The 11,941-nt window shown below is 41.8% G+C and overlaps 1 protein-coding gene across 2 annotated transcripts in view; it reads left to right on the top strand.

Annotated features, from left to right (window-relative positions):
- Positions 1 to 11,941, top strand: part of si:dkey-238i5.2 (uncharacterized) — a 34,784-nt gene that overhangs the window by 18,326 nt on the left and 4,517 nt on the right. The window contains exons 7-16 of one of the 2 annotated variants that reach the window (XM_052101205.1): positions 105 to 261; positions 2,940 to 3,076; positions 3,227 to 3,317; positions 3,422 to 3,694; positions 3,871 to 3,999; positions 5,558 to 5,695; positions 7,983 to 8,200; positions 8,381 to 8,549; positions 8,646 to 8,777; positions 9,753 to 10,556. In XM_052101205.1, coding sequence (XP_051957165.1) covers positions 105 to 261; positions 2,940 to 3,076; positions 3,227 to 3,317; positions 3,422 to 3,694; positions 3,871 to 3,999; positions 5,558 to 5,695; positions 7,983 to 8,200; positions 8,381 to 8,549; positions 8,646 to 8,777; positions 9,753 to 10,556 — 2,248 coding nt within the window. Of the gene's footprint in view, positions 1 to 104; positions 262 to 2,939; positions 3,077 to 3,220; positions 3,318 to 3,421; positions 3,695 to 3,870; positions 4,000 to 5,557; positions 5,696 to 7,982; positions 8,201 to 8,380; positions 8,550 to 8,645; positions 8,778 to 9,752; positions 10,557 to 11,941 lie in introns of both variants that reach the window. The other variant, XM_052101204.1, reaches the window with a different exon arrangement.

Raw genomic sequence — 11,941 nt, 5'->3', positions numbered from 1 at the left:
GAATGCATGACATGTTTGAAACTTGGCAAATGTGTTTGTGGACATCTGATGTAATGATGCCCCACTGGTGACATTAAGGCTATAATTTTGTTCCGCCTTTACAGGAACCAAAAGACAGATGTGCTTCCCAAACACCAGTCAACTTTAGCCGCAGATCCTCTAACCACATGCCCTGACTCACAGAGCTTTGCTAGAAACGAGGGTCACGGCGTAATGGGAAAAGATGTCAAGGAAGAGCAAAACCGTCTCCGAGGATTTGAGGTTAGCTTACAAAAAAACATCTGTTAGCACGTGATTATAAATGGCCAGACATGACCACAGAAATTAATTCTTCTACAGACTTTGTACTTTGTTTTTAGTTCATCAATGGGGAAAGTTGAAACTTCAGATTATCTTTACATGTTGATTCATGAAACAACTAAAAATATCAATGTTTAGCTTTATTGTTCTAATAAGCAACCTTCAAATTCGTCTGAGACCGTCAATCTGCGCATCTTATCATGTGGCTTGTTGAGCGTGTTACCGCGGAGACGTAGCGCATGGGTGGAGGTTTCACTCTATTCTCTGTGCACAATTCACCACACGCCCCACCGAGAGCCAGAACCACATTATAGCGACCATGAGGAGGTTACCCCACGTGACTCTACCCTCCTTAGCAACTGGGCCAATTTGGTTGCTTAGGAGACCTGGCTGGAGTCACTCAGCACGCCCTGGATTTGAATATTTCAGTCCTTTTTTTACGATGAATTCCCACCTTCGCTTTCACATTCTTCTTCTTTTGTTTTTGGCAATTCGCATTAGTTGTGGATATCGCCACCTACTGGGTATGGAGGAGAATTTATAGTAAAAAGGACTTTTAAATAGCCAGCTAGCCCCAGGAACTGACTCACCTCCTTTTTGGTCTTAGGACTTGGGTAAGTTGTTGTGGTCTCATCAGTTTGGGGACACACCTGCCCATGTCCAATGTGGAAGCCCAGAGACCGTACTTCCATTGCCCAATTGCACACATCTTCGGGTTTCACCGTGAGCCCCCCAGTGATCTCAGGACAGCCCTCAGGTGCTCCATGTGTCGCTGCCAATCATTACCGTAAACGATGATGTCATCCAGGTAGGCAGCGGCATACGCAGTGTGTGGGCGGAAGATTCTGTCCACGAGCCACTGAAACATAGTTCATGGACAGATAAACAAACAAACCGAATGTAAGTTGAAAATGCCGTTTTGTCACGGGACATGGGTGTCAAGGGGATCTGCAATATCCTTTTGGCAAATCCAGTGTCGAATAAAAGCGAGCCGCACCTAGTTGTAAAATTCATTGTAAGTATTTAATCTATGGACGATCCTGGTTTCTGTTAATAACTTGTATTGGACAAGGGATATTCCTTTGATCTAAGGGCTTTAAACCCTTCTAAATTCGGCATTGTAAGTGCCTCAATGTTTTAACCTTAGCGGTATTCAAAACGCTTTACACTGCGTTTCATTCACCCATTCACAGACACACTCACACCAATGGTGGCAGAGCTGCCATGCAAGGTGCTAGCCTGGCATTGGGAGCAACTTGGGGTTCAGTGTCTTGCCCAAGGACACTTCGGCAACCCTGCGATTAGTGGCTGACCCGCTCTACCACCTGAGCCACAGCCGGCCCTTAGTAGTCACTAAGCCCTACCCTGGTCCCTAGACATGACTCGGGTCCCTCCATCAATGCACATCTCTGGGATTTATTTGCCCTTTTTATCATCTGCCAATCGAATATCAAAAGTCTGATCACTTTGGAAAGTAGAAATATACTGTAAGGTGATTAAGATGGGCAAGGAGGAGGCGAGAACCGGCTTGTCAATATAAATAATGTTTAATTAAACTCAAAACAAAAAGCACAAACATAAACACACACATGACGGACATGCCCGTAATACTCTCTCTCTCGAACCGTCGTCACCGCTTTATCCCTCGCGAGCCCCATCAGGCTGATTGGGGACCGGGCATGCAACATTCCACCCTGGCCCCGTCCCCTACGCTCCACACTCCTCCCTGCTTTACCTCAGGCCGGGGTGCCACCGGCATGACATACCCCCCCCCTTTCCCTGTGCTTTGCACCCCGTCAGGTCATCCCTGCCTTGCTCGACCTGGGAGGAGACAGGAGGGGAAAAGCAACAACAACAAAAAAACAAAATAGGCAAGGGAAAATGCCAACACGGTGCGACAGAGAGAGAGAGGAGAGAGAGAGAGAAGAAGCTCACTCACCGGTTCTCTGATGTACCGTCGCGTGGTCCTCGAGCACGCCTCACACTCTTTGGCGGACAACAGCCACTCCTCTCCGGGCGGACCGGAGTCAAACCTCCGACCCCCAGTGGACAGAACGCCCCTCCGCTTTTCTGGCGGCACATGGGGACATTCCTCCGCCCCTGGCAGCAGGCGAGAACCGGCTTGTCAATATAAATAATGTTTAATTAAACTCAAAACAAAAAGCACAAACATAAACACACACATGACGGACATGCCCGTAATCCTCTCTCTCTCGAACCATCGTCACCGGCCACCTTTATCCCTCGCGCGCCCCATCAGGCCGATTGGGGACGGGGCGTGCGACATTTCAGCCCAGCCCCGCCCCCCTCCGCTCCACATATACCTAATAGATATAACGTATGATGTTTGATCACTTTTACCAATGGTGTCAAAAGTGCAAGATGAGCATGTGTCGAAGTTTAATACGGGAGGTTAGGGGGTCTGTCCAAATCACAAAACTTTGCAATAGTTATAGCTGCGTGCCTAAACAAGGGCAACTAATAAACCCTAGACACTTAATTCAGCATTGCAGTGTAGAACACTCACAATCTGAGCTGGTGCGTCTTTTTATGGGGGTCAACTCTTGACATACACTGTGAATAGTCTAGAGTACAACTTAATTTATGCATGGGATTGCACCAAAAATGTTTTTCTGCAGTGCTCTCAAGGCCTTTGGCCACTTAGGACGTGGAGTCCGGTTGAGGAATGTTCTGCCGGAAGTCGAGGCTCACTATCGGAAAGCAGCTGCTCCAACCTGGACAACATCTCTGAGAAACAAGACATGGACAGGAGGAGGTGCAGAAAGTCTTCATTTCACATCTATGGAAGACTGATCTATCCTGAGCTAAATAATCCATATATGTGTGATGTCATGTCGTAAAAATTGATTTCAAGATGTAGTGGTTGAGTAAAGTCTGAGTGACCGCTTATGTTTCTCAGCTACAGCGGCCAGATGGTTCAAACTACCCATGTTCCCTCTCAGGAAGGTCTCGTTCCTAATAAGGTGTTGAAGGAGTCGACGACGTCCACTGTAATGGTAATACATTTTCAGCCTTATTTCATCATTCTGCTCAATTAATCTGATGTCTGAATGACAAGCCGGTCTTATACGTCTCTCATCTCTCTCCACTGGGGTTTAAGGACAATACAAATCTGATCCTTAGAGAAGACCAAAAAATGGAGGAACTCCTAAGCCAGGTGGAGGTGCTTTGGGATGCTCTGCAGAAGAAATACGGAGAGAACGATGACATCAAACTCGCTGAGAAAGAACTATCTGGAGATAACGCTGTGCAGATGATGCCAGAACTCCCACTTTCTAACCATCCCCCTCAAAAAGCAGAGGAGGCCGGTTCTGGAATGCTCGCAAAATTTCTTGAACTTTTGGATCCCAGTGGTTATCACAAAACGAGTCGGGTAAAGCAAATATCATGAACTCAGTTTTAGTTTTAAGTGATTATAGTTTATGATACCTTTATTGAATCATTCCCAAACATGCTTGCCTAAGAGAAAATTAGATATGCTGCATTTGTGCACAAATAGGATGCAAATAAAGGACTCAAACCACTTATACAGTTGTGAATCTGCTTTAGGATGTCCCTGGTCTTCAGAATAGCCCAGAAATGTCTGAGGCTGGAATGTCACGGGAGCTACAAGGAGATCAAACTTATCCGGAGAGTTTACGGAAGCACGATCAAACCACAGAGGAGCTACAGAGCTTGGTAAGATATGACCTTTGTTATGAAACGGTGTGCATCATTGTATAGATTAGAGACATCAAAATATTTTTCGGACACTTAAAGGGACAGTACACCCCAAAAAAATAATTTACTCACCCTCATGCCATCTCAAATGTGTTTTTCTTTCTTTCTTCTGCTGAAAACAAACAAATATCTATAGAAAAATATCTCTGCTCTGTAGGTCCATACAATGCAAGCGAATGGTGACCAGAATTTGAAGCACATAAAAGCAGCATAAAAGTAATCCATAAGACTCCAGTGGTTTAATCCATGTCTTCAGAAGTGATATAATAGGTGTGGGTGAGAAACAGATCAATGTATGAGTACATTTTTACTATAAAGCTGCACTTTCACTTTCACATTCTTCTACTTTTGTTTTTGGTGATTCACTGTCTTTGCTTCAAAGTTCTGGTCACCATTCACTTGCATTATATGGACCTACAGAGCTGAAATATTCATCTAAAAATCCATAAATGGAAGTGAATGGTGACCAAAAATTGTAAAGCCAAAAAGCATATAAATTACTGCAAATTATCCACCCTGACTAGTAGGTGGCGACATGCGACTGTGAATCACGAAAGTGAAAGTGGAGATTTATAGTGAAAATGACATAAATATTGATCTGTTTCTCATCCACACCTATCATATCACTTCTGAAGACATGGATTAAACCACTGGAGTCTTTTGGATTACTTTTATGCTGCCTTTATGTGCTTTTTGGAGCTTCAAATTTCTGGTCACCATTCACTTGCATTGTATGAACCTACAGAGCTGAAATGTCTTCTATAAATCCTCATTTGTGTTCTGCAGAAGACAGAAAGTCACACATTTGGGATGGCATTAGGGTGAGTAAATGATGAGAGAATTTTCATTTTTGGGTGTACTGTCCCTTTAAGGCACATGTATGGTTGTCATTGAGCAGATAACAACTACCTTGATCAATGTGGCAGATGAGGTTTTTAAGGTCAACATAACTGACCTCCCTACCTTAAACATTTAACCTAAACCTAACCAATAATGTGATTGATGAAGCATCCTCGTCATTTCGTGGTGCTTCTATGACACTTTCGGCTCATGTGTCGACTCGCTTGTTGTTGTCGAAATTGTCGAAGTTGTCCAAAGTTGTCAAATCCTACATATAATGCAATAAATCATATTTTAGAACAGTAACTATACAGAGTCATGCGCTAGGGTAAAAGTGTTTAGATGCCATAAGATAGCATTGTGGGAGGAACAGAGAGAAAACTAAGTGTTTATGAACTGATAATCTGCAGTTTTACTCTTGATTTGTGTGAAAGTGAATGAAAGTCATTGTTGTAGTTGCACCTCTAGTGCTCATTCCACCAGGAATGTTCAAATAATTGAGCAAAAATGTAGGTATAGTAACATGATTTTATGAAGCCAGGTAGACATTTTTCAAGCAAGCAAGGAAATGTATTAGGTTGACAATGTTTTCAAACAACTTGTCAATAGTTAATGTGTCCAAATACAATGTTTTCAGTCACATGTCCGGTTTCAGAGTACATTTTTGCCTTCTTAGCTGTCTACATTAAGACTACGGATCAACCAGCATCTCTCCCGCTGTGCTGAACTCAGTATGGACCTCCTGGACACAGAGATCTTTGACTCTGATCCCAGTGGACTGGAGGGGCTACAGGAGCAGCAAGATGACCTTGAGGTCAGATGATTAGATTACTAATTAAAGAAATAGTGCTGCAACAACTTAATAATCACTCTTTAAAATAATCAGCAACAATTTGACTGAATGATTAGTCGGATATGTGTGGCGTGCAGAAAGATACTTTGGCAGTAATGTTGCTTTACAGAGTGGGTTAAAAGGTGGTGGTGGTGGCGGTGGCATAGTGGGCTAAGGCACTGAATTAGTAATCAGAAGGTTGCTGGTTCGATCCCCACAGCCACCACCATTGTGCCCTTGAGCAAGGTACTTAACTCCAGGTTGCTCCGGGGGGATTGTCCCTGTAATAAGTGCACTGTAAGTCGCTTTGGATAAAAGCATCTGCCAAATGCATAAATGTAAATGTTAAAAATGGCGGAGACGTTATAGCTAAAAAAGCACACCCCAAGTTGTCCAGCGCACAGAGTACAGATCAAAAGCACACAGTTCAATGTGGACCAGCAGCGAGCGTTTGTGCTGTTTGATGCACTTGAGCCTTAAATGTACCTCTTGCCAGTTAACACTTTTCTTAATTATCATTTATAATTAAGTGGATTCCAAACCGAGTACAATTTATTTGAAACTACATTCATTATACTGTATATGGTAACATTTACATTTCAAACCATTTTGTACGCAACGTATAGCATGCAACTGTATGCATTTTTAAATTAAATGTGGCTTATCTGATTAATTGATGAAATAATCAAAGATTAAAAAATATTTTTAGACGCAGCCCTAATATTAATCAGAAATTAAATGACTAATTAAATGTGCTGAAAAGGTATGCAAAAAAAATTAAAAATAAAATGACCTACTCTCTGAAAGATATCACTGAAATAAGTGTTGACAGGCAGACACCTGCCGCTTTCTGCCTGTCAATCATTTTGTGCATTCTCATAGTGTTGTAGTTGCAGGGAAATATTGAGGCTTAATGCCATATTTATGCCATGATGCTCATAACAGTTGCCAGTTGAGGGCGCTGTTTCGCCGCTGCTGTTTTTGACAACAGTTTCTGCTCGATGTAAAGCTCGTTTGGCATCTTTGGAGTGCGAGGTTTTGGAAAATTGGGTGTGGTTAATCCAACGGATCAGTTTTAGGAAATTCTGGAATGGCTAAAATCACTAACAGCACCTTTACATTTGAACACAGATATAAAGTATTTTTAGGTTGCCTCAAGATGGATGTTTGGTCTGTCCTAGCACCACCTAAAATTATTTAAATTTTAAATAATTAAGATATTATAAAGATATTTCACCTTTATATTTAAGGACCTTTACCCCACATTTTGACCCAGTTGTTAGTTTGTTACCTGTTAAAAAGCCTCACATAGTTGGTCACTAGTTTATATTGCTGGTCTGTTGCATCAGTCCCTCCGGGATTTTGCGGGATGGCAATAATTCTTTAAAATTCAGCCAATCTCCGCATTATTGTGGTAGCTTGCAATTTTATATACTTTCTGCACATTTTCTGCATTAGCCATGAATCTGAGGTTACCCATCGCTTTCATGCATGATTGAAAGCGGCAAAACAAATGCTAGTAACTGAGGAAGAGAATCTGATAAATGCTAAACACTTCATTTGACATTAAAAGGTCACATCCAGTATACGTACAGATATGCATCATATTGCATATGTCAAAATATGACAATATTTGCCATTTTCATATATGCAACATATTTCTTTTCCAAATACTTGTGGCCATGCATCATATTTCTGTTTCAGACAATGCAGTAATTGCAATAGGACTCATTATTGAATCCTCGTTTGTGTTTTTAGGTCAATTTTAACCTTCAAAAAGTTTTCTTGCATTGTCTGAGGAACAACATTTTTATAGAAAAATAATTAAGGGTCTTCCAATCGCAATATCACAGGCTTCCCCTAAATGTATGGTATTTTTCATTCAATTGGATTTACTCAATTGTCACTGACACACATTGCACAGGTATACAGTGATGATTTGTGAGTTTTCAATGCAAAAAATTCAATAAAAATGCCACTAATTGCATTGCCATATTTGAGAAAAGAAAATTGCAGCAAGTTCAAACATATTAGGCCACACTAATCAGGAAAAAGTGCCACAAATCCTGGAGGGACTGCTTGCATGGGATGCCGGAGTGCTGGTGTCCCAACTAGGCTACTTGACTAACTTAGCCAGCAAGATGTCCTTGATCAACTAGCATCAACCAGCTTCACCAGCATAGTTTTGCTAATGAACAGCAAGGCTATACTGAAATGTATGCCGGTCTGAACTGGTCGTGTTGTTAAACAGCATCTCTTTCTCATAAAGGCTCATTATCACATTATTGAGGGAGAAGTGACAGACTTGGAGAGACTAGCCAGTCAACTGCAGGTTCCTCCCCCAGAACAGAGAGACACGCTCAGGGAAGAGGCTCAGGCGATTCTGCAGGCTTGGGAGGAAGTAGGCCGCAACATGGCTGAAAACAGAGGGCGCCTGGAGAAGTTCCAGCACATACAGGACTATTTCGAAAACTATCTTGCCATGATGTAAGAAGAGAAAGCTTGACTCATTTGGATATAATCATCTCACTGCATTACATAATGAATGTTTTATATTTCATATCGACAACTTTATCATAAAGTATGTTCGCATAGCCTGTACGGTTTTTATTTGCAGCATTAATAATAGTTGTTGTATTCGTATATTTCCCTGCATGTTTCCTGTAGTACGTGGACAGAAAACACCAGATCTTGTGTCCTCGCCGGCAGTGCCGCCTGGAGAGAGAGTGAAGTTGCAGAAATGGATTGCAGCATTGAAACAAAGCTGGACGAGTTTAACAAACTGGCTGCAGCTGGACAAATGCTTATGCAAGAGGAGACTCAGTTTAAAAACATTGTGAGTGCATGATTGATTTACTCCTGTAAATATGTGGTGTCCATATCTCCAGGATGTGCATTGTGACGTGTTCTTGAATAATCTTTCCGTCTCCAGATCAAAGAGAGGACAGATGAGATGCAAAGCATGCTCAGATGGGTCCAAGTCAATTGGCGCACTCAAAGAGAGCAACTTAAAAGAGACCAAAATGAGAGACCAGAGAGGACAAATGATCTTGCCCAACAGAAGGTTGTTTTTTTTGTACATGACTCATATTACTTATTATGAAACGGATTGTTCCGGTCCTGGATGCTGATTGGTCAAAGCTGTGCTTTATTCATGATAAACGTGCAATAGTGGCGCAACTGTTTAGTGCATCTGCCCCATTGTTTACATCTTGTGGCTATACTTTTGGAACAGTGAGTATTTTAACATTTACGGATTGGCCTCCCCCATTCACTTCCATTGTAAGTGCCTCGCTGGAACACAGATGTTTGATTTTTTTTGTAAAGAAAAGGAAGGAAATGTCGAAATACAACATTATGCCACAAATGCTGTCGATTGAGCTTAACTTGTACTGAACCTGGAATATTCCGTTAATGGATGCTAAATAATGATTCAAGACAAAATGACCTCATTAAGTGCGAAGAAAGAGGCCGTAGAGTGGGGCCGGCTGTGGCTCAGGTGGTGGAGCGGGTTGTCCACTAATCACAGGGTTGGTGGTTCGATTCCTAGCCCACACTGAACCCCAAGTTGCCCCAATGGCAGGCTAGCACCTTGCATGGGAGCTCTACCATCATTGATGTGTGAATGGGTGAATGCGACGCAGTGAAAAGCGTTTTGAATACCGCTAAGGTTAAAAAGGCGCTATATAAGTGCAGACCATTTACAGAGTCTGGTTTGCGTCAGTTCGGTTGGTGTTTATATTACGAAAATGACCATTTGACCGCTCATTATCCCACTTATGACACAGCTACTTGCCAAATAAATAAATGGACATAAAATAGGGCGTTACTTGCTAGCTTTACTTGTAGAAATCGTGGCCTGATATCACTTTATCCTTGAAAGTGCGGTCATTATTCCGAAATATCTGACTGGATGGTGCAATTGACCAATCAGAATCAAGGATTCCAGAGAGCCGAATCATAATTTAAAGTAATGCAGCATGCGTTAATCTTTCATGTCTAATTGACTGCTTATATGTTTCCTTGTGTTCTCAAAAAGCTTTCGTCTGAAAGTCTGTGCATTATAAACGGAGAGGGAATGGGAGGCGCTATTGAAGCGCAACCCTCTCAAAACATCCGCAAACAAAAGCCTGGGAGTCAAGATGTGTCCAGCGTTGTAAGCCAGGAGTCCTGCCTTGCGAAGACATCCCTTGGCTCAAGCATCTGTCTCATTTTAAGCTTTGATGAGCAGTCCTCAGAGATCAACCAAGTGAAGAAGCAATGGTCACCGAACAATAGTGAAGTACACTGCATCTCGAATGACATTACATTATCAACCCCCAAAAAAGAACAAATAGGAGAGTCAACAAGCAACATTCAGGTGCACACACAGCAGTTACAAGACAACAACTCAATGCCAATGCAACAGACACTAGAGATACTCCCAAATGTATCAAGCATCACTGAAGAGACAGAGCACAAGTCACCATGTGGAAATACAGCACAGGAGCAGAAGTCAACAAACAACACTAATCACGGTCAACCAGTCAAGTCACCATGCCAATCGTCGCCATGCAATGTTCAACCATCGTTTTGCAACTACCCTACAGAAGGCCTGCAAACACCTACCAACATCCCAAAACACCCTCATCTATCACCAGGCATGGATCAGATGGAAAAGCCAGATCTATCAGTCATGCATCAATTGCAAAACCAACACTCACCAAGATACAACCAAGAGTGGACAAAACAATCGCACAGCGATCTAGAAACAAACCAAACGCCATCAGACACAAATCAAGTCTTACCGAACCAAAGCAACGAGCACCTGCGTCATGAAGTGCCAGCTGAAGTCACTCATAGAGTAAGCATAACTTCAAATTAGAAGTCGAATTTTAACATTTATTCATTTGACGTTATAACAGTTAACGTGCACAGCAATACGCTGATAACAATCAAAGATATGTTTGTTTGACAACGCAAGAAAATCGCATCTACGTGAGATTTGAAATCTTCGGGTTATTCTCCGCTTTTGACGTCAAAATGTAAACAGACATGCGTTTGCACACGTTAGATAAGCTGGTAAGAACGCTGCTAAACGTGCTTCAATGAATACGTAACTGGAGGTAATGGGCAAAAATCGACCTGTGTCGATCGGTTTATGCTTAAACCGTTTATGACCGTACACTGATAAAGGAAAACCATTTAACATGGTTTAAATGATACAAACGGTGTCGGCTTATGTAAAGGGGGTTATAAGGGAAAGGAGGAGACGAGAACCGGCTTGACAATATAAATAAAGTTTAATGATAAACTTAAAAACACACAAACATAAACACATACAGGGCAGCTGCCTGTAGTTCTCTCTCTCAAATTGCCGTCTCCGGTCGCCTTTATCCCTCACTCGCCTCATCAGGCTGATTGGGGGACCGGGCGTGCGTCATTCCAGCCCGGCCGGGCCCTCCTTCTATATTCTGGGTTTAATAAAAGTTAAATATAAAAGTTAAAACGGCATAATATTAATGACCACAAATAATTATTTCGACTCGTCCCTCCTTTTCATTCGAAAAAGCATAAATCTGTGTTCCAGTGTGACACTCACAATGGAGGTCGATGGGGTCAATCCGTAAATGTTAAAATACTCAAGACGTAAACAACATGTGTGTAAACAAAGTGTGATAAAATCACTTACTAACCTTTTCTGTGTAAAGTTATGTCCTATTATAGAACTTCGTTACCATGACGATGTAATAACCTTACATGACTGTAAAAATTACAATTTACAGCTCAAATAATACACAAGTTTTGACAGTGCTTATGTGCTTTTCTAAAATTATAAGCGTCATATTTCTGCCTTGAAACCCTCCACAAATTGTCCCCATTCACTTCTATTGTAAGTGCCTCATTGTAACCTCAATATTTGCTTTTGTCCCATAAATGCTGTCGATTGAGCTTAACATATATTGAACCCAGAATATTCTTTTAAAGGTGCTTTAAGCATTTATTTTTTTCATGGAAAAGTTATCACTGAAATGAGTGTCGTGAGATATCTCACTGGTCTCTGTAACAGCTGTAGACTTTGTAAACCACAGGGCGGCGGTCTCTGACGCTTTCGACCTGCCAATCATAGTGTTGTAGTTGCAGAGAATTATTGAGGCTTAATGCCATTTTTATGCTATGTTGCTCAAAACAGTTCTCAGTTGAGAGCACTGTTTCGCTGCTGTTGATTTTAACAAACGTTTCTGCACG

The sequence above is a fragment of the Xyrauchen texanus genome, chromosome 32 (assembly GCF_025860055.1).
Source record: "Xyrauchen texanus isolate HMW12.3.18 chromosome 32, RBS_HiC_50CHRs, whole genome shotgun sequence".
NCBI classification, from domain to species: domain Eukaryota; kingdom Metazoa; phylum Chordata; class Actinopteri; order Cypriniformes; family Catostomidae; genus Xyrauchen; species Xyrauchen texanus.
The sequence above is the reverse complement of the archived record's forward strand: the minus strand, read 5'-3'. Positions and strand labels throughout refer to the sequence as shown.